Source organism: Ipomoea nil, unplaced genomic scaffold (assembly GCF_001879475.1).
Source record: "Ipomoea nil cultivar Tokyo-kokei standard unplaced genomic scaffold, Asagao_1.1 scaffold0117, whole genome shotgun sequence".
NCBI classification, from domain to species: Eukaryota; Viridiplantae; Streptophyta; class Magnoliopsida; order Solanales; family Convolvulaceae; genus Ipomoea; species Ipomoea nil.
In genome coordinates this window covers 1,996,207-2,024,180 of record NW_017616545.1, presented here as the reverse complement: position 1 = coordinate 2,024,180, position 27,974 = coordinate 1,996,207, and the positions used below count along the sequence as shown (strand labels likewise).

The following is a 27,974-nucleotide window of genomic DNA, read 5'->3' as shown; positions in this document are numbered from 1 at the left end:
GGATGTGGATGCAAACTCTCGATCTTTAAGTCTTCTACATATGGATCTTTTTGGACCAGTTGACCCAGCAAGTTTGAGTGGGAGAAAGTATACTCTCGTCGTAGTGGTTGATCACACGAGATATACTTGGGTGCTCTTTTTGAAGAAAAAGAATGAAACAGAAATCGTTCTTCCAAATCTCTTGAGACAACTACAAACCGAAAAAGATTTCAAAATCATTCGAATAAGATCAGATCAAGGAACTGAATTCGTCAACAAGGTCATAAAAGATTTCTGTGCACAAAATGGAATTTTTCATCAACTGTCGGCAGCGCGAACTCCACAACAAAATGGAGTAGCCGAAAGAAGGAACAGAACCCTTAAAGAAGCTGCACGAACAATGGTTGCTCACTCAGGATTACCAAAGCGGATTTGGGCCGAAGCTATAAATACAACTTGCTATACGCAAAACCGATCCCTGATCAACAAGTTCCACAATCAAACTCCATACGAGCTATGGAAAGGTAAAGTGCCTAGTGTAGGTTATTTTCATACTTTTGGATGTAGGTGCTTTATTCACAACAATGGAAATAATCATCTGAGAGTCTTCGACGAAAGAGCGGACGAAGGATTATTCATGGGTTACTCCTCAGTAAGTAAGGCCTTTAGAGTCTTAAACAAACGAACAATGGTTATCGAGGAATCCATACATGTCAAGTTGGATGAACAATCTGAGAAAAATCCAGTTGGTGTTGAATAATCCGTCAATCCGAATCAACGTTCTCAAGAACTCAATGAAGAAGAAGTCTCAGACGACGAAGACATCTTAACCTCCTACACGAAATATCAGTTGAAGATCACTGAACCCGAAGCTACAGCTCAAGATAACAATGGAGCACAACTGAATATTCTGGATACTCAAGCACCATCTAAACCTATGATGTAACACCCCGAAATTTTTAAACTTTTGAAACTTATATAATTAAGGTAAGTTCTCATTAAATCCCAAAACATAATATAAATAGTACAGGGTACTATGCCACACCTGAGTTAGAGAACTCAGGTGCACATGCTAACTAACTAATATCCTCAACAAAGTAAAAGCATAAGCATGGAACGCAGGCCAAAAGGGAAAACTGTCTACTTCTACGTTCCACGATTCTAGCGCGCTCCAGTGTCTACTCTTCTATGCCGGAAAGCCAAATATATCTGTTCAGCGAGAGATGCTGGTAACCCACTCCAACGCGTTGAAATACAATACATATAGATATATACATAGATATACGAAAACCATTTCGAAGCATGAAGATATATCCTAAGAGACTCTAGCTTTCAAAACAGGGAATAGACTCGAAAGATAGGGATAAGCACAACCAACAGTCATAACCAAGCATGCACAATTCACAGGTGTAGGGAACAGACACGACAGATAGAGATAGACACAGCCAATAGTCATAATCAAGCATATACAGTTACTAGCATGTATCCTATGGTCACGCTTTCATAACAATCCAATCATCCATATCTCATCACATAGCACACTTTGTTGGCGCCACAGGACCAATCGCATGCCCATACATGAGGGTCAGCGCATATAGCTCTGACACGGCCCCGCAGCACCCTGTCCCGTATCGCAACACGGAGGGGTCGATCGCAACCGACCGATGAACCGCAGCTCATCATAGTTTGATCGCAAACAAACAGTGGACCGCAGCCCAAGAGTAGTCATCTGACCGCAGCCAGGAAATATGAACCGCAGCTCATGTAAAACGTTTGATCGCAACCAAACGGTGGACTGCAGCCCAAGAGTGTAAATCTGACCGCAACCAGCTTCTGAACCGCAGCTCAGGATTAACCAATTCGATCGCAACCGACTTGGGGTATCATGCACACATAACACGTAGCAAACACATGCAACCCACATTGGCACATTAGGGAGGGGACGAAATCGTATAACGAAACCTATGCATGATCATTCACATACTAAGAACAATCCTAAGGGGTTCATACTTCTTATGCTTAGGTCAACGGGATACCAATTCAACTAGCATGCGATATATAAGACTTATTCAACCTACGAATGGTACCCGAACATCAAACTAGATATAGGCACGATAGACGGAGTCCGTTGGGACACCACGGGGGTCGGGGGACATTAGACGGGGAAGCCGAAATCCCAACGGGGGTAAAATCTAGCGGGTAGCCGGTGGGTGAGGGGTCACCCGCCGGCTGTCTGCCGGCGTCGTGGTTCCGGGCAGCTGCCCGCCCACCGGCTGCCTGCTGCCGGCGACATTAATATTGGCCGCGGGTAGGTGGCGGGTCCCCTACCCCCACCTACCCCCCACTGACTCTTTTCATCACAGAAAACGCCCCGGGAACCATTGTGGAACCCGAAATCATGCTTAGACACTTTCAAACGCAATTGACAAGAACACGTAGACAATTAACGGATCCAAAAGCAAGAACATACGGCACATAACCTATCATGCTTTTCTAAATATAATCAACACCCAAACATGAGAATTCCCACCCAATACACCAAGAATAGTACCACACGAGTTTCATGATACAACCTAGGGTTCTACTTACTTTTAAATCAACAAGGGCACAATTCATCTTCTAATATCAAGATTCGGTAGGAATACCACATAAACATCAAGAAAATTATACAATTACCAAGAACATCATATAATCATCAAGAACACCATATAATCCTCAAGAACCTCTTTTCATCATCAAGATCATCAAGATTACCCATGGAATCATAACGCCAATTGTCATGATCAATATAACGAATCATCAACACACAAGAATATGGGGGAAGCCTAAGAGGGGAATCATAGCTATGAAAATAGGTTTTGTTGAGACATGGGTTACCTCTTAGCCTTAATTAATTCCTTGGCTATGAAGGGTCTTTCCTTAAGCTTTCTTATTTCTTGATTTCTCCTAAGGGAATTCTTGGAACTTCTTGTGTGGTGAGAGATTATTGTGGTGGGGGTTCTAGGTGCCTCCTTATGTCCCTTATTTATATATCTAAGAGTCCTAATTAGGGCCCAAATACTATAGGCTTGCTAACTCTACTCCTTTTAGGACTAGGGGTTGGATTTAGAGATGAGGGCCCACGGACTATGGTGGGCCTTTTCCAAATTAATTATTGTAATTTAATTCTTTCTTTGGATAATTGGTTAAATGATTAATTGGTTTTAGGGGTCGTAACACGGGGTGTTACATATGATCTATGATCAACTACCAGACATCCCTGAAATGAATGTATAAAATCAGGAAAACGCACTTGAACCCGATCTTAGATGGTTAAGAGATCACCCTCCTGATCAAGTAATTGGAAACATTCAAGGAGTAAGAAAAAGAGCATCTTTGCATGAAAATATGATGGCTTGTTTCCTATCACAATTGGAACCAAAATCCATAGAAGAAGCTTTAAATGATCCTGACTGGGTAATAGCCATGCAAGAAGAGCTTCATCAATTTGAACGAAATGATGTTCGGGAACTTGTCATGAGACCATCACATCAAAATGTTATTGGAACCAAATGGGTCTTTAGAAACAAAATGAGTGAAGATGGGCTCATTGTTAGGAACAAAGCTCGTCTTGTTGCTAAAGGATACTGTCAAGAAGAAGGAATTGATTTTGATGAAACCTTCGCCCCCGTAGCACGACTTGAAGCTATACGAATATTTTTTGCATATGCAGCATACAAAAACTTCAAAGTTTATCAAATAGATGTCAAAAGTGCTTTCCTAAACGGACTTCTTGAAGAAGAAGTATATGTTGAGCAACGCCTGGATTTGCGGTTGACTGTGGACAAGAAAAAGTCTACCATCTCAAAAAGGCACTATATAGATTAAAGCAAGCTCCACGAGCTTGGTATGATACACTCTCACATTTTCTTATCAACTGTGGTTTCATGAAAGGAGCCGTAGACAAGACACTCTTTCGTATCAATGTTAATGATCATATTCTCCTAGTACAAATCTATGTTGATGATATCATTTTCGGGATAACTAAACTACTTTCTGGGATTGCAAGTAAAACAATGCTCGGATGGAATTTTTATCTGTCAAGCCAAATACACTAAGGATCTAATCCGAAAGTTTGGCATTGATGGAAAAACATCCGTCAAAATCCCTATGAGCACATCTCTTAGAATGGATATTGATAATGAAGGAAAAGATGTGGATCAAAAGAATTTTCGTGGGATTATCGGATCACTTCTATACCTAACAGCAAGCAGACCTGACATTTCGTTTGCTGTTGGGGTATGTGCTAGATTTCAAGCTAAACCAAAAGAAAGTCATTTAAGTGCAACCAAAAAGATCTGGAGATATCTTAAGGGGACACAAAGCGTTGGGCTTTGGTACCCGAAAGAAGGATCTTTCTATCTAGTTGGCTATTTGGATGCCGACTTTGCTGGATGCCGAATAGATCGAAAAAGTACCTCAGGAACCTGCCAGTTCCTAGGGGGAAGACTTGTGTCTTGGTTTAGTAAAAAGCAACACTCCATTGCTACCAGCATGGCTGAAGCCGAATACATAGCAGCTGGAAGTTGCTGTGCCCAAATTATGCGGATGACTCATCAATTGAAGGATTATGGCATAAATGCACGAGAAGTGAGCATCAAATGTGATAACACGAGTGCAATTGCCATCACACATAATCCTATTTTACATTCACGAACCAAGCATATTGATATTAAATATCATTTCATTCGTGATCATGTTGAGAGAAAAGATATCTCTTGAATATGTCAATACTGATGATCAGCTTGCGGATATTCTCACAAAACCATTAAGTGAAGCAAGATTCTCTACTCTAAGACACGAAATCGGGTTGATTGAGATGACATAAAATGCGGGAATCAAATCTGCAAAGATTTTCACGATATTCTTATAGAATCTTCTCGATATACTCATCATAAAGATTTGGTTCACTCTCTCACACAAGATCTCTATAAAAAGGAAGATCATTCTGTCACCAAATCCAAACTAACCCGTCTTTTGAGTAAGTAATCTAGATTTTGTCTTTGATTGTGCAGGAATGAGTACAGGAAGTGAAGTAAAAACAACAATCACCGAAAAGAGAAAAAAAGAGACTGAAATCCTTCATGATCCTCTAATTAATGAAGGGGCACTAAACAAATTTCTAGCAAGTTCACAACATTTACAAAATCTTCTTTGTGAACCAACGGAGCAAGAATCACGTGAATCATTTCACTCAGTTGGCAACACCATAGGATATGCAAAGGAGGATAGTGTGCTGGAAAGAAGCGATAGCTATGATTATTCACCATCAAGCACTCCTCCAAAATTTCCCTCACCACTCAAGTCCACAGCTAGCAGCAAGAAGAAAGGGCCCTAAAAACTATTTTGGGTCACAATGATAAGATGTGGTTCTATTCACTATGAGCAAATTTTATATCTCCATGGATTAATTTATTTTCTTGAGTGAATATGAAAAAGGCTGTCACGAAACTTCTGATTACGTCTTTAACACGGAATCTAGTATTGTCATCTTCAATCTTTTAAACAGATCTGCACGCAACCTTTTCACCTATAAATTGGAACCTCCTTCCATGAACTCAACTCAAACACTAAGTTCTTGTTTAGTAAGTAAATTTTTGCAGGTATGAATGAGGGCAAAGGAAAAATGGACGAGGCCGAAAAATGAGCTATTCGGTGTAATCGTCATCTTCAGGAAGCAAGCAAACTAACTAGTGCTACAATCATGAAACTGGTGGAAGATGGTGATAGGGTCCACGTAACATTTTCCATGCCAAACTCGGCTAACCCGAAAGAAAGAGAAATTCTGGACAATACTGTCAATGAATCTCAGGCCAAGAAAGCTATATGTCTGGACCAGGCAAAACTATTGGCAAACGAAAGGATGATGATGTTGAACAATGCCAACAAGCACCCATATCATCAACCCTCCTCTCGTTGGTATCCAGTCACTGAAGTCCCACAACGGAGTGAGCAATCTTATGAAGATTTTACTCTAGTTCACTCTCAGTCACCAACTAACCCAACTATGCCCACCCTGTAACACCCCGTGTTACGGCCCCTAAAACCATTTAATTAATTAATCAATAGCCCAAGAGAAAGAATAAATCATAATGATTAATTAGGGAAAAAGGCCCACCATAGTCCATGGGCCCTCATATATAAACCCAACCCCTAAACCCAATCCTTAGTTCTAAAAGGAATAGAATTAGCGAGCCTATAATATTAGTTCCTAATTAGGACTCCTAAATATATAAATAGGGGACTTAGGAGGCACCTAGAACTTCCCACAAAAATAACACCCCACCACCCCAAAAGAGCTCCAAGAATCCCCTTAGGAGAAATCAAGAAAGCAAGGAAGCTTAAAGAAAGATCCTTCATAGCCAAGGAATTAATTAAGGCTAAGAGGTAACCCATGTCTCAACAAAACCTATTTTCATAGTTATAATTCCCCCTTAGGGTTTCCCCATATTATTGTATATTGGCGAGTTATGATGACTATTATTGGTAATTGATGTGATGATCCCATGGGGGATCTTGATGATCTTGATATTGGGAGATTCTTGATAACTATGGTGTTCTTGATAATTATATGGAGTTCTTGATGATTATGTGTCGTTCTTGATAATTGTGTGATGCTCTTGATGTTTATGTGTTATTCTTACCGAATCTTGCAATTAGAAGACGAACCGTATTCTTGTTGATATAAAAGTGATTAGAACCCTAGGTTGTATCGTATGATCTTATTCTTGGATTATCGGGTGGGGAAATCGCATGTTTGGGTGTTGATTATATTTAGAAAAGCATGATAGGTTATGTGCCGTTCGTTTCTTGTATTTGATTCGTTAATTGTCTACGTGTTGTCGTTAATTGCGTTGTAAAGTGTCTAAGCATGGTTTCGGGTTCCACAACGGTTCCCGGGGCGTAAAGTGTGTGAAAAGAGTCAGTGGGGGTAGGGGACCCGCCACCTACCCACGGCCGTGAAGCACCGCCCGGCAGCGGGTGGCCGGCGGGCGGGCAGCTGCCCGCCGGCGATCCGCTACCCGGAACAGTATTCTCCGGAGGGCAGCCGGCGGGTGGCCCCCACCCGGCTACCCGCTGGAAATTCATCCCACCCGGGATCCCGGCTTCCCCGTTTGATGTTCCCCGTTCCCTGTGGTGTCCCAACGGACTCCGTTTATCGTGCCTATGTCTAGTTTGATGTTTCGGGTACCGTTCGTAGGTTTATGAATCTATTATATTGCATTCTAGTTGAATTGGTATCCCGTTGACCTAGGTGGAAGAAGTATGAACCCCTTAGGACCATTCTTAGTAAGTGATGGATCACGCATAGGTTTTGTTATACGTTTTCTCCCCCTTCCTAATTTGTAATGTGGGTTGCATGTGCTTGCTATGTGTTATGTGTGTCTTACCCCAATTCGGTTGCGATCGGATTGGTTATCCTAAGCTGCGGTTCAGAAGCTGGCTGTGGTCAGATTGATACTCTTGGGCTGCGGTCCACCGTTTGGTTGCGATCAAACGTTTCTATACGAGCTGCGGTTCGTCCTTTATCCTGGCTGCGGTCAGATGACATTCTCTTGGGCTGCGGTCCACTGTTTGGTTGCGATCAAACACTATGATGAGCTGCGGTTCATCGGTCGGTTGCGATCGACCCCTCCGTGTTGCGATACGGGGCAGGGTGCTGCGGGGCCGTGTCAGAGCTATATGCGCTGACCCTCATGTATGGGCATGCGATTGGTCCTGTGGCGCCAACAAAGTGTGTTATGTGTTGTGACATGGACGAGTTGTGATTACGAGTGTCTTGGGGGATGTGACTATGGGATTTATATTGGGGATTGTTCATGTTGGGTTATGATCATTGTTTATGCTTTGCCTTATCTGCCTTATCTGTTGTGAACTGCATATGCTCGTTATAACTGTTCTTGTGTCTGGCCTTATCTGTCGAGTCACTCCCGGTTTTAAAGCTAGTGTTCGTAGGGTATATCTTCATGCTCAAAATGGTTTTCGTATATCTATATATATCTCTATATGTATTGTATTTCAACGCGTTGGAGTGGGTTACCAGCATCTCTCGCTGAACAGATATATTTGGCTTTCAGGCACAGAGGACTAGAGCACTGGAGCGCGCTAGAACTGGAGCGTAGAAGTAGAGTAGTTTCCCTTTCGGCCTGCGTGCCATATTATGCATTGTGTTTCAATGGATATTAGTTAGACAGCCTGTGCACCTGGGTTCTCTAGCACAGGTGTGGCATAGCACCCCGTACACTTATGATATACTTTGGGATGTAATGAGATATTACCTTTATTATATAAGCTTAAAATGTCTTGAAAATCTGGGGTGTTACAGTTGGTATCAGAGCCTAAGTTTGACCCTAGGAAGAGACTCTTAAGACCGGACTTTAGGACGTTAGGCTTGAACTCTAGGTACCTAGGAACATAGGACTCAGGAATCTTAGGACGCGCGGTGAGATTGTGAAACCTACACATAACTTCTCTACACGTTACCCTTCCCCACTCATCACTTCACAAGAAGTGCATCAGACTCTAACTTAACATTCTTATAAACACTGACCAGAAAGACGATAGCATGGCGCCAAACAGAAGGCAATCCAGAACTCCAGAGCCCGCCACCGACGACCCCTTGACCCAAACCCTGCAGCAACTAACACAAGTCGCACAGGCACTAAGTGACGCGGCCCTTCGCAACAATAGGCCCCCACCGCCTCCATCAAACGCAAACTCGGACGTCGCCCGACAAGTCTCAAATCACCGACCACCCACGTTTTCGGGAGAAGAGGATCCCGCGGTCCTAGAAGAATGGATCCGGATGCTTGATAAGATTTTTGGAGTAGTGGAATGCCCAGAGGAACGCCGCGTAGAGATAGCCTCGTTCTACTTCGGGCACGAGGCCGATCTCTGGTGGATCCACGAGGGACCCACCTATCAGCAAGAACCGGGGTTCAATTGGGAGAACCTCAAGACACGACTACGAGAGAGGTTCTATCCAACCCACGTAAAAGCATCCATGTACGAAGAGTTCCTTCATCTAAAACAAGGAACGGCCACCGTCATAGAATACCATAGACGATTCCTCGAACTGGCGCGCTTCGCACCAGAGCTAGTCCCCACCGAGGTAACCAAGATAGAGAGGTTCGTGTCAGGCCTCAACTTCGAAGCTCGGAAAGCGCTAGTGGTAAGCAGACCCCGGACCCTCAACGAGGCTTATTCCAGTGCCGCGAACCTCTATCGAATCCAACTACTCCAACGCGGGGTTCAGGAACAAATACGAAGAAGAAACACCGGAAGTGGGGCACCGCCAGTGAAAAGAACGAGGAACGACACCGGCACGAGGCCGAACAACCTCACCAACCCAAGGCCACCCCTGGGAAACAATGAAGCTAATCCAAGAAGCTTCCCTTGCCCGAGGTGTAACAAAAGCCACAGAGGCAAGGATTGCGCGAGTAACCCCTGGCGATGCTTCAACTGCGGAGAGGAGGGGCACAAGGCCTTCCAGTGCACTCGACCCCAAAGACCACGCCCCGCCACCGTGGGTCAACACGGGGGCACCAGTCACCAAGGGGGTTACGGCGCTCCCGGAAAAGTATTCGTTATGAGTCACACGCAAGACAAACTCGGAAACGAAGAAGACCTAGAAGGGGAAAACCCAATCCCGGAACACGAGGACCATACGGATCCCACCGAGGAAAACCCAGAAAACGAATTTTGTCTAGGATAAACCATCACACCCCTTGTAACCACCCCTTGTATCGTATGGACCACCTATTTAGCTTAAATACTTCGAAAACATTATATCTATTTAGCTTAGCTACTTCGAAAGTATTATGAATAAGGATCTTTGGTCAAACTTCAATTTCCACTACGAAGATAAAGCACAAGTTATATCATCAACCCAACCCTTCCCCCACTAAAGGACAAAATAAGGAAAAAGACAAAGGAGGACCACACCACCAAGAAATGCCTAATGTCACCATTAGGAATTGAACTCTAGACCTCACATTTACAAGCCCAAGTCCCAACCACTAAGCCATGAGTGTTTCTTGAAACCTTAAGGGGATAACCCCTTGTTAAATCTCTCTAAGTCCCTAAAACCCACAAAACCCCCAAATCAAAAACCCTTCTTCTTCTTCCTCCCCTTCTTCTTCCCCACTCTTTCCCTTCCCCACCTCACACACCTCGCCGCCCCACCCCAGCAGAACCGACGACCACGCACCACCGTCGCCGGCCGAACGCTACCGCTAAGCGCCACACCGCCGCGCCGCCATCCCAGCCGACCTCGCCCACCGCCCGGAGAGCACCCAGCGGCGACCCGCTGCCTCCCTACCCGAGCGACGCCGCCCGCCATCCACCCAAGCTTCGCCCGCTGCCACCAACGCCCACGCGACCGTAGGCCTCCACCGCCCGCCGGAAAATTGCCGAGCTCCGCCCCACCATCGCCACCTTGTAGCGGCTCGAACCACCGCCGGAAAATAGGCCACCGGAAACTTCGCCGGAGACCCGCCGGAAAGCTGCCGGAATTTCTACCGGAATTCCTCACCGCCAAAAGAAAAAAAAATTCAAGATGCCGAAAAAGACCCTCGGAATCCGCACCCCGGAGTGGAGCAACGCCGATTGCACCGTAATCGGAGGTAAAGCACTTGAGCCCGACCAATTCTCTCCGGAATTGGTTGACATGCTCTAACACCAAGGGCTTTTAGATACTTACCTCGCCATCAAAGGGGACACATACCCCGAATTGGTGAAAGAATTCTACCAACACCTTGTGGCCACCAAACGGGGTGACAAAGTAGAAATTACCACCAAGGTCCGTGGCAAGGAAATTGTGCTTTCCGAAGGCCGGTTGGCCAAGCTCTTGAAATTGACCACCACGGGTGTGTCTGACTATGACCGAAAGGGGTGGATTGATACCCAAACTACGGGATACAAGGACTATCTTGGGTACTTACTCGGGAAAGAGGACGGGTTCACCTCGGCCACTCGACCAAATCGAAAGTGGCTATCGGCGGAGCAAAAGATATTGGCTATGATTGTAACCGAAAGCCTCTTGCCCACCAATAACAAGAGCAAGGATGTGGGGAGCTTGGAGTGCACCTTTGCGTATCTCCTAAAACATAAAATCAAGTTCAACCTGCCGGCACTCATGCTAAAGCACATAGAGTTCTGCAAGACAAACAACCGGCTTAGCCTACCCTACGGGATGATCCTAAGTTGGATCATGGAGAAAAAGGGGGTAGACCTAAGCCACACCGAGGTCAAAACCGCCAACGGCATGGTTTTCAATGCCCAAAACCTCCGCCGCAATGACATCTACTACACCAAGGGAGGACACTATCTCACCCTCGAAGAAATTTGCCAAAAACCCGAGGAGGAACGTAGGGAATTGGTTGATCGATTGGACATCTCCAACAAAAAGCTCAAGCGAGCCATGCAATATTGCGGAGGTACGGAGGGAAATGAGGGACAAGAGGAGGAAGACGGGCCTAACCCGTCAGTGCACCCACAGCCAGGAGGGAACCCGAGGGGACAAAACGAGGGTTCGGTCAACGAACGCATACTCGCTCAGCTCGACCGGCAGAATCAAATCATGGAAGAAGGGTTCTCATCCTTGATTCGCACCACACGCCCACTCGATCAAAGGGTAGCAGCGATCGAGGCCACCTTGGGCACTCGCGGTGCATCCAGTTCCAGCGCAGGAAACCGAGGTACAACCGAAAAATTCTCTATCACAACACCATCAAAAGTTCAGCCTACCCCAAGCCAAGACAAACATAAGGCCGCAACCCTAATCAGGAGGCCGAGCTACGAGGTGTCTAGGGGTGAAAGGATGGACTATAACACCGGGCTTCGGGGACGAAGCTCCTTGTAAGGGGGGGAGAGTGTAACACCCCGTGTTACGGCCCCTAAAACCATTTAATTAATTAATCAATAGCCCAAGAGAAAGAATAAATCATAATGATTAATTAGGGAAAAAGGCCCACCATAGTCCATGGGCCCTCATATATAAACCCAACCCCTAAACCCAATACTTAGTTCCAAAAGGAATAGAATTAGCGAGCCTATAATATTAGTTCCTAATTAGGACTCCTAAATATATAAATAGGGGACTTAGGAGGCACCAAGAACTTCCCACAAAAATAACGCCCCACCACCCCAAAAGAGCTCCAAGTATCCCCTTAGGAGAAATCAAGAAAGCAAGGAAGCTTAAAGAAAGATCCTTCATAGCCAAGGAATTAATTAAGGCTAAGAGGTAACCCATGTCTAAACAAAACCTATTTTCATAGTTATAATTCCCCCTTAGGGTTTCCCCATATTATTGTATATTGGCGAGTTATGATGACTATTATTGGTAATTGATGTGATGATCCCATGGGGGATCTTGATGATCTTCATATTGGAAGATTCTTGATAACTATGGTGTTCTTGATAATTATATGGAGTTCTTGATGATTATGTGTCGTTCTTGATAATTGTGTGATGCTCTTGATGTTTATGTGTTATTCTTACCGAATCTTGCAATTAGAAGACGAACCGTATTCTTGTTGATATAAAAGTGATTAGAACCCTAGGTTGTATCGTATGATCTTATTCTTGGATTATCGGGTGGGGAAATCGCATGTTTGGGTGTTGATTATATTTAGAAAAGCATGATAGGTTATGTGTCGTTTGTTTCTTGTATTTGATTCGTTAATTGTCTACGTGTTGTCGTTAATTGCGTTGTAAAGTGTCTAAGCATGGTTTCGGGTTCCACAACGGTTCCCGGGGCGTAAAGTGTGTGAAAAGAGACAGTGGGGGGTAGGTGGGGGGTAAGGGACCCGCCACCTACCCACGGCCGTGAAGCACCGCCCAGCAGTGGGTGGCCGGCGGGCGGGCAGCTGCCCGCCGGCGATCCGCTGCCCGGAACAGTATTCTCCGGCGGGCAGCCGGCGGGTGGCCCCCACCCACCGGCTACCCGCTGGAAATTCATCCCACCCGGGATCCCGGCTTCCCCGTTTGATGTTCCCCGTTCCCCGTGGTGTCCCAACGGACTCCGTTTATCGTGCCTATGTCTAGTTTGATGTTTCGGGTACCGTTCGTAGGTTTATGAATCTATTATATTGCATGCTAGTTGAATTGGTATCCCGTTGACCTAGGTGGAAGAAGTATGAACCCCTTAGGACCATTCTTAGTAAGTGATGGATCACGCATAGGTTTTGTTATACGTTTTCTCCCCCTTCCTAATGTGTAATGTGGCTTGCATGTGCTTGCTATGTGTTATGTGTGTGTTACCCCAATTCGGTTGCGATCGGATTGGTTATCCTAAGCTGCGGTTCAGAAGCTGGCTGTGGTCAGATTGATACTCTTGGGCTGCGGTCCACCGTTTGGTTGCGATCAAACGTTTCTATACGAGCTGCGGTTCGTCCTTTTTCCTGGCTGCGGTCAGATGACATTCTCTTGGGCTGCGGTCCACTGTTTGGTTGCGATCAAACACTATGATGAGCTGCGGTTCATCGGTCGGTTGCGATCGACCCCTCCGTGTAGTGATACGGGGCAGGGTGCTGCAGGGCCGTGTCAGAGCTATATGCGCTGACCCTCATGTATGGGCATGCGATTGGTCCTGTGGCGCCAACAAAGTGTGTTATGTGTTGTGACATGGACGAGTTGTGATTACGAGTGTCTTGGGGGATGTGACTATGGGATTTATATTGGGGATTGTTCATGTTGGGTTATGATCATTGTTTATGCTTTGCCTTATCTGCCTTATCTGTTGTGAACTGCATATGCTCGTTATAACTGTGCTTGTGTCTGGCCTTATCTGTCGAGTCATTCCCGGTTTAAAGCTAGTGTTCGTAGGGTATATCTTCATGCTCAAAATGGTTTTCGTATATCTATATATATCTCTATATGTATTGTATTTCAACGCGTTGGAGTGGGTTACCAGCATCTCTGGCTGAACAGATATATTTGGCTTTCAGGCACAGAGGACTAGAGCACTGGAGCGCGCTAGAACTGGAGCGTAGAAGTAGAGTAGTTTCCCTTTCGGCCTGCGTGCCATATTATGCATTGTGTTTCAATGGATATTAGTTAGACAGCCTGTGCACCTGGGTTCTCTAGCCCAGGTGTGGCATAGCACCCCGTACACTTATGATATACTTTGGGATGTAATGAGATATTACCTTTATTATATAAGCTTAAAATGTCTTGAAAATCTGGGGTGTTACACACCCTCTCTCTAGAGGAACTGGACGAATATGCGAACAAGGCAAACTTGCCTGATGTGACTGATGAGTCGACCCGTCTGGAGCTTTACGTGCCTTATCGCTTTCTTTGAATAATGTTTGTCTTATCTGTATGGCTTGGGGCACTTCTGCTTGATTCCTCTAATGAAATTCTCTATCTTTATTAATTGTTCTTTTGACTATGTTACTTTGCTATCAGAATATTCTTTTCGGGACAAAGATGGAATTATCTCACATGCATTATCTCTTATGAGCTTCAAAAATGTTAATTAATGCATGGACCTAAATGCTAATTGGTTCTACAAAAACCATAGGTTCTCCTAGTGGTTAACCATTGGATCAAACGAATGAGCAAGCATTGATCACCATCTAAGTTTGCTCTAAAAGGGGGACATTGGTTCCACTATAATGCATCTCTCACCTCTCAAAAATGGCACCTAAAGTTTCAATCACTAAGTATACATCAAGGAGAACCAGAGCTCGTCTTGAGGGTGACGAACAAGGCGATCACTATCTCGGCAACAATCCACTCAATCCTCTGGATATCTCATCTGACTCAGAAAGTGAGGACTTTGACGAACTCATCAAGAGGTGTGCTGAAAAAGATGCCAGGTCATTTGATCCAAATGAGGAATCTCCTCTAATTGTTAAAAAGGGATTTCTATATCTGGACACTTGGAACAGTCCCACTATGGACAGGGACCTTCGGGAGTTCTTTAGAACCTATGATTGCAAGACTGATCTTGTGGGCTACATTGAAGGTGAATCTGATGAGGAAAAGCACATCCCCGATGGACCATCCCGTTCAAATGCTCCTACAACAGAGAAGTCTCCCAAAGGGTCCAAAGGCGAAACTAGCAAGACAAGGAAGGGAAAGGCGAAGAAATGAAAATTTCTTTGTTATATGTTCTATAATTATCTTTAATTCTGCCCTCCTGTTCATCTATGTCTCGTGAAATTATGAAATAAACTATCAGGCATGAATCTCTGTCTGTCAGATATTTGTACGTCTTGGAATCAATTCTCTGACCTTGGAATCATAAAATTCTAGAAAATATCTATTCAAAGTCTTCTACGACATTGATGGTCAGTTGAAGAAATCTATGGGTATTAATTACAGCATTGAATGCTGAGGGCAGTTTTACATCGATATCTCTTCACATTATACCTATAAAAGGGGAATAAATTTCATTCTTCTCTACCATCTCTATCTCCAAAATGGCTCCTAAAAAGCCTTTCACCAGGGGAGATTCTCGAAAACAAAGAGAACTCGCCAGGAAAATTAGGGAAGAACAGGGAGACCTATACCTTGGTAACAGTCTTCAAGCACCCTTAGAGGTCTCCTCCGATACTGATTCATCATCTCAGTATGATGAGATGGCTGGCTTCATTGTTGAGGAACCTGAGGAAGCTCCTCCTAAAGAGGAAGTCCCTCAACAAGAGAAAACCCCTACTGATCTACCCAACAAGTATTATGACAAAGACTATGTCAACTATCTCAAGGAAGAGATCAAATCTGAGGAAAAAGAAGAACCTACTTCGTCTTCAGACTCTAACATTCTGCGTACCAGAAAACGGTACAAGAGGATGTGGGCAGAACTTCAGAAGCCAAAAGCTGTATCTCGTGAGCATGAGAGTGAAGAGAGGAAGAAAAATTGATCTTGCTGTTATGTATTATCCTATATGTATCTCCTCTTGTTTGAATTAATAAAAGTCTCTCAGTATTAATTATCTTATTTCGGGCTTACATAGGTGTTGAACGAAACTTTAGTTGTTTCGTTTGCACTTTCGCCAAAGTATCTCTAACCACGCCTGCCTTTCTTGGAAATGAATATATTCTTTTAAGCGTGCTGGTTATCTCAATGCCCTGTCATTCGGGGTCACATCCTTTGATGAAATTATCGTCTATATAAAGGACCTTCTTAGGAAACATGGCTTCACTCCTCTAACTTAATATCATCATGGATATAGAGAAAGAGATGTGTCTTACAATGGGGAGTCTGTCTAAGAAAGTTCGATCTAAGAACGATCCTCGTCATGTTTTCAACAACTCACTACTGGAAGGGTCATCCTCAAATGATGGATCCACCAAGGCTTCGAGCATTTCCCAATTTCTCTCGTTTGTGAAGCTTGCACCGCAACTCAAAACTGACGAAAAATTCATGGCTATTCATGCTGCTGCTGAAGCTCACGTCAAGGCTGAATTAGATGATATGAAAAAGAGAGGTCTCTCAAGAGACGTTATGGGAACAGACCACGAAACTATTGTGAATGAAGTATTTGCTCTTGAAGTTCTCAAGAAGGAATACACTGAGTATTCCCGAAAGCAGAAGGATGCCAAGGAGTGAGAATTCGTGCGCCTTGGACCTCGAGAGATGAAGTCACAGTGTCTACTATCTATGTTTCGTGTAATAAACATCTCTCGGTCTATGTTATGTATTCTCGTTATATGTTCCGTAAAGGTTCACGAGACTTTATTTGTCTCATGGATCGTTCGTTGTGATAAGTGTAATCTTTCATGTTTCGGTTTTTCAGTCGTATTCAAGAAGATACAAATCCTAAAAGATCATCTAAACCGTTAAAATCCTTCATAATGGACATCGTGTGGCCGAGAAAGATGGTCCACTACCCCATGATCTTTGTCAGTTGAACTGACGCGCATTTAATGCATGCATATGCACTCGAGTGATTTTCTCTCTCCTCATTTAATGAGGAATGATCAAAACTGATCTGAGCATGATCTTATCAAATCTCCATAACCTGATCAGTTACCTATTTAGAAGAAGTGGAACCGGTTATTTTTGAAATTCAAATAATCCATAACTAAAATGGGTCACCCGTTCCTTGTATACCCGAGACCCAAGAAAACCCTACATAAACCTTCTTCATACCACACTTCATCTCTTTCATTCACTCCTCATCTCAAATCTGCCCTTAAAATATTACTGTATCCTAAACCTCTCAAATGGCGAAGTCACCCACAGTTACCCCCTCCGAAGCTGAACCTGAAGTACCACCCACACTGGAGATACCTACCTTTCCCACAGACAATACTGCTTTTATTGAATCTCGGATTCCTCTCATTGCCGGTGGAAGCATGCGGGATGCGCATGGCTTCCTGAAGTATGTCATTGATCGAGATTTCAGAGAAAAGATCATCAACTTACTCAATGAAACTGGTTTGTACAAGTTTGTTGTACATCTGTACTCTTTTTGGTTTCCTACGGATGTCGCACAATGTTATATGAATGCTTCTGTTTCTACGGAAGCACTTACCATAACCTCGAGAGTTAACAATCAAGTAGTAACAGTCACGTCGGAGGATATTAGAGCTGCCTATGAATTCCCTCAGAGAGACGAGTCGTACAAGTCCAATCTTGCATTCTATCACTATGATCAGGATGCTTTCTATGCATCTATCAAAAACAAGCAAGGTCCAACTGCAATCACATGGCCTTTGAAGAAGAAGTGGTTCCGTTTGGATTACGAATTCACAGTGGACATCTTCAATAAGCTTGTCGAACACAAGACATCGGGGACAAACGATATAACAAAAGAAAAGCTCAAAATGCTGCACGCATTTCTCCATGATCACAAGGTGGACTGGTCGAAAATAATTTTCAATAACCTCCCACACGTCATCACATTCAATAGAAAAAGCCCTGGAGATATCACGAAGAAAATGGGCTATGGGTTCTTGGTTAGTCACCTCCTCACCACAAAGCGAATCCCTATGAGACCAGGAATGAGGCCTGGACCTAAGGCGTGTCACATGCAGCACAAGCCCACTGGCTATGATAAGCAGAAAGCTTTGGAACTGGATATACCTTTGGAGCTGGTCAAAGCTAAACAGAAGTCTAAAAAGGCGAAGGATTCAGAAGATGATCAGCCTAAGCCGAAATGACAGAAGAGGGAGAAAAGTTCGCTTCGTGTTGAGACGAAAGAAGCTGCTGTTGAGGAACCATCTCCTACTCCAATCGCAAATCCAGAAGAAATGATAACTCAGACTCCACCTGTTCTATCAGTGGATCCAATCATTGTGGAAAACTCTTCTGACGATGACAATCTTGTTCTCTTCGTTCTCGGACAAAAGGTATAGAATAAGTCTCCCGCAAAGGAAAAATCTAGCACACCTCTTTCTGCGAAGGAAGGTACCAGGATGAATGAAGCGTCTTCCCACGGGGAAGACAAGAAGAAGGAAGTATCTTCCCAGGGGGAAGATAGAACGAAAGAAGTATCTTCCCAGGGGGAAGAAAAGACGACGGAAAAATCTTCCCAAGAGGAAGATAAGTCGAAAGAAGCCTCTTTAGAAAAGAAAGATGAGGAAAACCCGAAAATATCCTCCTCCAAGAAGAAGTCAAAGGCGAAAGATAAATCATCCAAAAAGGAAGCAAAATCCAAATCTTCAAAGAAACGAAAGCACAGGTCCTCTTCAAAACTTCAAGATCCCATCTCTCCGAAAAGCCTCCAACCACAAGAACCCATCTCAGCAGAACAAACCTCTCCACGTTCGACACAAGAACCTGTTGTCATGGAAAAGGAGGTCAATCACTTAAGTCTCCCACAAGAACCTGGCTTGCCAGAAGAGACGAAAGAAGTGATTGCCAACACGAATGATGCTGACGTCCCTCCTACCGAAAGTTCTCTACCACAAGAACCTACCCTTGCAGAACAGGTACCGGGTACTCTGACACAAGAACCTGCATTGGTAGATGATACAGTTGTTGATCCGAAAGCAGTGGTAACACCACCAAAAGCTGTGCCTATCCCTCATCACCAGATCAATTACTTCGAGAGACTATAGAGGTTGACAACAACCGAGTAATGCAATGGCAGAAATGGCGCACAACCTCAATAGACACTCCTACTTGAAACAGCCGAAGCAATGAAGGAAGAAGAGAAATTTTCCCTAGAGTGGGTTGGCACGAAAGATGTCTATGAAGCACTCCGTCTTGAAACAATTCAACGAGTGTACTCTTATAAAGTGACCAATCGCACTCTCGGAAAGGATAAGGCACCCCTATGCATCGAGCTCAACAAACCTCCTCTGGATCCAGCATTTGTTGAAGAAATGAAGGAGCTTCGTTACGCAATGCTCCTATCCAAAATCAAAACTGACTTAGAAAAATCGCACCAGAACGATCCCAATTGCAAAGTCAGTGGATCAAAGGACGAAAATGGCAAAGAAATCAATGATGAATCTGAAGAAGAAAAGGAAGATGAAGAAGATGAAGATAGTGATGATGCTGATGCAGATGATGAGAATGATGATGATGATGATGCTGATGATGATGACAATCAAAATGGGGGTAACACGAACTATGACAGTGATTCCCCTCTCTTGATCAATCCGGATTACAATTCAACAATACCCGAAGAATCCTCATCACACAACTCTCCCTCCCAAAGTGATGACAAAAGGGAAGCATCACTCAAGGATGACGAAACTTCAAATACTCAACCTGAAAACTTGTCTCGTGCTATCGTCCCCCATGTTTAACCTATGGACGAAACTCCCATCAAGAGAGAAGGTGCAATCCTTCGTGAGGGCAACCTGGATGCCTCACCTATCTTGATAAGCTCAGCCAGTGGTGGCAAAATGGAAGCACCACCTCAAACGGAACAAATGGACACCTCACCAACGAATATTGAAGAAGAATCTCCACACCATGTCATGAATTTTATGAGAGAAACTATTCACACAGCCGAAGTCATTCACTGAGAATACCTAACGCTTCGACGAAGGGACACCCAAACCTTGGATGACCTATCTAAGATGCTGGCCCAACAAATGGCTGCTCAAGCTCAGTCTCGCTCTCCACTGCAAGATCAACCTCAACCACCACCACAAGCTCCACCCAACAGCAGCCTAATGACCACTTGGCAAAGGAACTTCATGAACTTCACACATCTGTCAACAAAGTGGCAAGGCAACAACACGAACTCAAGCACTCGCATTATAGCCTCAAAGAGCGTGTTGATTTAGCTTGCACAAAGATGGAGACTTCACATGACAATGCATGTCAAATGGGCCAGTATCTTTTTCAAATTCTTGGATATGTGTAAGATACTTTGACTACAGTCAACAAGTTGTCCACTCCTCCTACTGCTTGTGCCGATCATGCCAAAAAGGGGGAAAAGAGGAACCCTGATGACAAGGATGATGATCATCCTAGAGACAACACAAGAAATCATTCTCCATCTTTTGCACAAAGAGATTCTGAAAGAAGAAGCACAAACCCTCCGCCTCCACCTTCTCGAGATCATCATTTTTCTCGTGGTCATCAACACTCGCAATCCCAACACCATTCTATCAAGCCTCGCCAATATCTCGGCTCTGAGTCCAAGTACATTTTCAGTGGTCTATCGAAGAGACAAAGAACGAGTCTAAGACAAAGGCTTATGAAAGATAGAAAAGTTACAATGGATGGCGTGGGAAACTTTGTGGATTTCATACCATATGAAGAAGGGAGAGGGAAACGTTTTGAGGGTTGCAACGTTCCTGTCTGGATGAAGACAAAGGACAATCACACAAGACAACATCACATAAGCTCTCAGAATGAAAGGATCAAAAGGATGAATAGAGAGCTATGGGAAAAACATGAGGAAAAAACTCGTAGATGAGAACAAGAGCTTCACGAAAGAGGGCGGGTAAAAGAGCTGATTAAAGATCTCACGAAAGTGACCAGAAGCTCTGAACATGGAGTCATTTATAATGCAGCTTTCAAAGTACATGCCGAATCTGGATAAAGCTATACAGAAGGAATGAACTCTTTCGAGCTTATCTCGTGGTGGAAGTTAGGAATTGTTGAGGGAGAAAACATTCTTGAAGCCTACAATAATTACATAAGCCTCTACATCAAGGGAAAATAAGAAAGTCTGGTTAGGGAGAACCCAATCAAAGTTTCCAGAGAGCGAATCAATAAAGATATTGACACCGACAAAATGCTCAAGGAACAAAAAGAGAGAGATGTTCGTGAATACGAGAAGGCCAAGCAGCAGAAGATGAACCTTTTAGAATTGTAAGATGCTTTTCTTTCTGTCCTCCTTAATCTTTTGTAAGCTTCATTATCTTTATATAAATCTTTCGTTGTTACACATCTCGTGTTACTTGTCCAAGTTCTTGTCAGTGTCTTATTTGTTATTTGCATTTATCTAGAAATGGCTTGTAAACTCTCAGTAATGGCTATTTTGAAATAAAGAATCCCTTATAGGATATTTATCAGCTTTATGAGAAGAGTATAGGTTTTGGCATCATCAAAAAGGGGGAAATTGTTAGAACACTTGTATTAGGATTTTGATGATACCAATGTAACCTAGAATGTAGACCCCTAACCGTCGTTATTTTTAATTGCTGCTTTCGTTCTAGACGAAAGTTGCCATAACTCACATTGTAATTCGTGTTAAGCTAGACAAACACACGAAAACGAGTTATGTTCTCTTGTTAGGGCTATCAAGACGAAAAGAGACACAAAGCAAGAAGACTGAAGCGTCAACAACGAAAGTTCATCAAGGGATATCAACCACCTCGAAGAGACAGCTACCTTTATGACGATTATTAAGACATTCATTCTCTTCTACAACAAGAAGAATGTCTCTTCTGTCTGAGCTGTCTAACCATCCTAGGAACAAAAAGGACCTTAACATGTGGGACACACATACCAAGGAGCATTAAATGAAGTTGTACCATCCTTGAAGATAAAAGACAAAACCCTAAGCCTATCCATGCCCTCAACGGTTATAAGGTACAAACCACATTAATGGAGCATTTAATGCAACAAGCTCCCCGGTCCTTACCCACTGGATATTAGGTTTGAAATTTCATATCCCTTCAACGGATGAAATTTCCCTCACCTATATAAACCCACCTTCATCAACTAAGAAGGTGCTGGTTCTTTTCACTCGACAACACTCTCAAGCAAAAAGCCCTTAAGCAATATTAAAGTACTCATCAAGCTTTTTGTGAACCAGTGTCAAGGCGTGAAGATATTTGAAGAAGTTCATTATTTCTTATCTTCCACCTTGAAGAAGTCTTGGATCTTAGAAGAAGTGATCATCCTCCATTCAATCAAGACTTCACCACGTTGGAGAAATCAGAATCCTTTTCTACCAACCTCAACTCTGAAGAAGACGTTGATAGAGGCAAAGTAAACTCGCGGAGTTGAAAAACCTGCAAGAAGCTGTCCGGCTTAGTGATCAAGGAAGCTTCTTGTGTATTTGTACTAACGAGTGATAGTGCAAACCTTCCATAAGTTGTGGAAGAAGAGCGGAAGTAGGCAAAGTTGGCCGAACCACTATAAAACTCTCGTCTCCCTATCTCTTTATCTTTCGCAACTTATTTTCCACATCATAACATCATACGCGCCCAAACCGAAAGCTTCATAAAACGTCAAACTGTGCAAAGTGTTTAAAACTAACTCAATATTTCCATTGCACTGTAACGTCGAAAGGTTGTTACTTGCAAAAATCTGAAAAGAGTTTATTCACCTCCCCCCCCCCCCCCCCTCTAGACTCTCGTTATAACCTACCGGGACCAACACATGTACTGAAGATGAAAACAACAACAATGCTACCAAAAGAGAATTAACAAGAATTAGAGAAATTTAAACCAAAAGTAGTATTTATTTAAACTATTGCTTTAAGACTAAGTATTTAGACTAACGTTATTACAAAGTTGCAAACATTTATTTTAGTGACAATTATAATCAATCTCTCATATATTATCTTGAATTTAATATACTTTAAATTACCGATTTAAATAAACAAATTCAGCATTTATTTACCTATGCATAAAAATCTCCTATATAATATTGATTGATATACTTTGAAATACTTATTTAAAAATAATCATTGTGCATTATCACATTCGCGCAAAGCGCGTAAAAAAAAAAAAAACTAGTAATATTTTATAAAATCTAATTATGACCTAATAAGTGATAACCATAACCCTAGTTTAATATTTTAAAATTTTAGAATGTGGACTTTATAAGTGGAGGGGGCCCGCCTAGCCCACAGGCCAGGGGTGGGGCTGGCTGGGCAAGTAAAACCCAGGGCCGCCTAAGAGCATATTTTTTTTACCCGTCTCGCCAGCCCGTATTGACAGCTCTAACTAAAACCCCACTATTTTGACAAAATTTGCATGAGCAACCCTTGGAAAATGACTTCACCTAAAAAAAAAAAAAAAAAAAAAAAAAAAAGGGAAAGTCATTTTTCCCCAAAACATACCTATTTTCCTTTGACTAAGGCATGATTTTTCATTGACCTCATTTTCCCCCTCTCTTGCTAAACACTGAAAATCAAAAAATATTTTCGAGAAGTCATTTTCCGGGTTTCCAAAACGCACCCTAATTGTTTACTATTTGAACACAGAGTTCATCAATGACTTTAATTGAATGCAATTAACTCAGCTTAACACAAATTGTATGCGTATAAAACTGCCTAAATACACTTAATTAAGGAAAATATATGAAATGATGTTATATATATATATATATATATATATATATATATATATATATATATATATATATATATATATATATATATATGTTAAATAGATATTACAAATGATCCAAGAATGAGAAACCCAGGATCTAAGAAGGCAACCAGCTAGACCAAGAACGTAACCCGAGCCCAAAGAAGGCGATCGAGACGAAGGTGGTTCGGGCCAAGCAAGGCAATTCGGACCAAGGCAATTCTGACCGATGTATGCGACTTGGCCACCTGGGGTCGACCCAGGGCATCCAACTAGGCTTTAACCCGTTCCTACGGCTTCCCCTGAGTTAGGGGTGACCTTGGTTCCTGTTATGGTTCCGCAAATGACCAAATCGAAACCGGAACCTTATAGTACGGATCCGGTTCCGGTTTATGAACCGACGGTTCTGATTGGAACCGTCGGTTCTAACCGGATTTAAAAAAAAAAAAAGAACAAAAAAGAAAAAGTGAAAAAGTGAGACCATTGCCTCTTTGGTCTTTGCACCACTACCCACTACCCAATGTGGCAGTGAGGCAGTATGCTGCAAGCCTAAGGCCTGCAGCCATCATTTTAAATTTTTTTTTCGGTTTGGAATCGGAACCGTCTGGTTCCGAATCGAAACCGGCGGTTCAAGGTCCTTTATTTCACATACTTTAACCAGAATCGTATTGGTTCCAGTTAGGAATCGGAACTTGAACCGTACGAACGGTTCCGGTTCGGTTTCGATTATTACAGTGACGATTACGGTTCGAACCGTCGTGGTCACCCCGACCTTGAGTTTAGCTAAGTTTGCTATACTTTCCTTGTATAAAAAGCTTATGTCATAACTTAGATAAATCATGTTCTATTCTTACAAAACTCTTGTAACGTTATTATATTAATCTACTCAATATTATTATTACAATTATCTCTTGATCTTTTACTATTTTACCCCATTAATTTATGTAAATTTATTGATTCGTCCATATCATGGGTCATTTTGTTCCACCAAGATGAATTAAATCATATAAGGAAGTTAATTCATAAAATCCATAAGGAAATTAAGTAAAGGAGGATAATATATATACGAAGCTCCCGATATGCATTTACGGAAATTAGAATGGAAATCTGCCTAAATGCAATTAATGTGATTATAATGGAGTTACATTGTGAATTTGTGATGGATGTATGAAACCAGGTTACATCACGAAACGGGTAGGATATATACAAAAAGGGGATAGGAAAATTATAATAATATTATTGTTATTAATTGGAGCCTTAAGTTCAAAAGATTATATACTACTCGAGATTATAATTCAAGGAATAGATAAATAATAAATAAAGGAGCCCAAATAACGAGAAGTAATAAAGGCAAATTAATTGGACCATGAATAAATGTATGTTTCTAATATATTGAATGTATATTATTTGTGTACTAAACATTTATTATTTGATAGTATATACAAACCTTTAGTATAATAAAAATGTACTTTATGTAACCGAATCCAAGTGTCAATGTTAGAAGTCATGATAGAACGGGGCGCCGTTGACACGATGGAGAGCGCTCGACGCCCACTAGCCACACTACTGTAGCTCGAGGAGTTTAGGAGACCCTTTTTTTCGGCCGGTAGGGACCACTGGCCTTGACACCGCCCCCCGCCCCTTAGCGGTAAGTTGGTAAACCCCATGGGTCAACCTACCCCTCTATGCTAAACATATATTCCATCACCCTCCTTCACACTCTCTCTGTATCGCCTCACACCCAAGTCCGTAATGGCTAGTTAATATAATGGCCCAAAGTCAAAGTCATATGTGCGGGTAAACACTGTAATTTAACTTAGAAACATTTCTATCTTTCTTGTGTTGCATTCACACAAATCTATAGTTCACCAAACATGGCTAGGAAAATTTACTTCACAAAGCTCATACAAAAATGATACAATAAAAAATTGATACTATTTTATACTTAATTCAACACGATTATAAAGCCATTGATGAACTCTAAATCAACCCATCAAAAAGCAAAATTTTCTTCCTCCAACATGACATGAACAATTAATTTACAGACCGGTCATGGTGAAACAAGGGTGTCCACATAACTAGTAACCATATAACCAAGATCATAGGGGATATTAAAATTCTTACCCCTTCTAGCATTACGTCTATGGAGCTTCAACTGATGCCCAACCATCATTAGAATATCACCATTTTCCGAAACATGTACAATTGCGAGTTTAGCATTACACAAAGCCATGTATGTGTTCTCTGAACCCCGGGGAAGTGGATGATGAACTGGTAAGTTTGAAATGCAGACTAGTTTAGTCCATGATTCTTCAACTCCAAACTCATTCATCACCCAAACTTCCATTTGATGTTTGAGATGAAAACCTGCAAAAAGCAATCCTCTTGACTCACCTACACAAATGGCAGCCCCATGTTCATGGCTGGGTAACGCTATAGCTTTGGATGTTTCAGTGGTTAAATTAAAAGAAATTATATTCCAATTCCAGTCACTGTCATCTAAGTTGTTGTTGCACCAGTTGAGACTACCACTCACAAACACAGCAATTCTAGGATAAACAAACCCACTACTAAACCCTCTATCACATCTTTTCCATGACCCAAGCTTAAAACTATACACCAAAACCACATATTCATCATCACCATTATTGTCACCATAATAAGCATATACAACCTTGTAGTCGTCATTATGCATGTCGTATCCAAATCCTAATATGCTTATGTAGCCGAACCGCCATATTTCTGGGATTGTCTTGAAGGGTTCCAAATCATTATTTGATACGGTTTAGCACGAAAGCAAAAGAGCCCATTGCAAGAACCCAAAAATCCAAAACCATCTTCAGGGATTAAGACCGAGCGGTCATATGTAATAAACTTTCGAAAGGATGATTGCTTGTTTTCTATAATAGGAAACAAGGACATAAAGCTTATCCGATTTACACTGCTATATGTCATGACCTTAATATCCTTTTTGGAATGAAAATTTAAGTGCAATTTGACAAATTCTGGAGATGATATTAAAGCACACCAAACTTTTGAAACACACCTAAATTGCAGTAGAGATTTCACAGGTAGCCTTATAAGGATTTCTGTGATTATATCTTGATTCAAATTTTGTTGTTTCATATGGCGCTTAGGAGTAGGGAATGACATCCTGATTGTGTGTCTTAGATAAGAATTCCTTTTGTTATCTGAAAATAAAAAATATATATATAATTATATATTTTAAACCAACTCGGATCTATTTCTCACTATATCCACAAGAAATTAAATGTGAGTACATGCAAAAGGAATAAAAGCCATACAAATTACAAAAAGATTCCAATAAATATTGCTAGTGTTACATCATTGATTAATTTCAGTATGTATAGTATTAGAGAATTAGTTTTACTATATATATATATATATATATACATATATATATATATATATATATATATATATATATATATATATATATATATATTCACTTCACTTATTTTACTTTCACCCACCTACCTAACCATCAAACGCCACCTACCTACCCCTTATATATATATATATATATATATATATATATATATATATATATATATATATATATATATATATTCACTTCACTTATTTTTATAGCATTACTTTCACCCACCTACCTAACAATCAAACGCCACCTACCTACCCCTACCATCACTATTTCCTATATTCCTATAATATAATCACATTCTTTTTACGCACCATAACCTATTTATTTATTCCTACTAACTATCACCTACCTATTTAATGCATTAAAAAAAAATCAATGCTCCACAACTGTACAGCATATGCATCTATTGCATTTATATTTCTTTTAGTTGTTTTACTATTATTTCTAACTCAATCCCATCTACCTAACCACAACTCCATATATAACAACTTAAATACTTACAATATTACTTGATACTTTTATCAGTTGTCACTACATTTTTATTTCTTGATGTGGAAAAATTAGTGCAAATTAGTTTCCTATTTTACAAATTAATAAATAAATAAATAGATTTGAACTCATTTAATAGCTTACTAATGAGAATGAAAACTTGAAATTTTTTTAGTTGTGTGCGCGTGTGTGTGCGTGTATATATATATATATATATATATATATATATATATATATATATATATATATATATATATATATATATATATATATATATATATATATATGGAGAGAGATGAAGAGAGAGATATATATATATGGAGAGAGATGAAGAGAGAGAGATAGAGATAGAGATAGAGAATTATATCAAAATTGC

At 41.8% G+C, this 27,974-nt stretch overlaps 3 protein-coding genes across 3 annotated transcripts; 2 read left to right on the top strand and 1 right to left on the bottom strand.

The window, feature by feature from the left end:
- Positions 1-4,146: 4,146 nt before the first annotated feature.
- LOC109163128 lies at positions 4,147-5,356 on the top strand. The gene is made up of 2 exons (XM_019311903.1): positions 4,147-4,432; positions 5,034-5,356. The coding sequence occupies exons 1-2, from the start codon at positions 4,147-4,149 to the stop codon at positions 5,354-5,356; spliced, it is 609 nt and encodes a 202-aa protein (XP_019167448.1).
- A 13,760-nt stretch (positions 5,357-19,116) lies between these two features.
- Positions 19,117-19,731, top strand: LOC109163047 (pheromone-processing carboxypeptidase KEX1-like). The gene has a single exon (XM_019311790.1). The coding sequence runs from the start codon at positions 19,117-19,119 to the stop codon at positions 19,729-19,731; it is 615 nt and encodes a 204-aa protein (XP_019167335.1).
- Positions 19,732-25,756: 6,025 nt separating this feature from the next.
- On the bottom strand, positions 25,757-26,401 carry LOC109162967 (F-box/kelch-repeat protein At3g23880-like). Its single transcript, XM_019311711.1, has one exon. The coding sequence runs from the start codon at positions 26,399-26,401 to the stop codon at positions 25,757-25,759; it is 645 nt and encodes a 214-aa protein (XP_019167256.1).
- Positions 26,402-27,974: the final 1,573 nt, after the last annotated feature.

Excerpts from the sequence above, each read along its gene's own strand:
- LOC109163128 (XM_019311903.1), top strand. The coding sequence starts at position 4,147 with ATGGATATTGATAATGAAGGAAAAGATGTGGATCAAAAGAATTTTCGT. Across the intron at positions 4,433-5,033 it reads ATGCCGAATAGATCGAAAAA|GAATGAGTACAGGAAGTGAA; the intron begins GTACCTCAGGAA and ends TTGATTGTGCAG.
- LOC109163047 (XM_019311790.1), top strand. The coding sequence starts at position 19,117 with ATGAAGGAAGAAGAGAAATTTTCCCTAGAGTGGGTTGGCACGAAAGAT.
- LOC109162967 (XM_019311711.1), bottom strand. The coding sequence starts at position 26,401 with ATGCATAATGACGACTACAAGGTTGTATATGCTTATTATGGTGACAAT.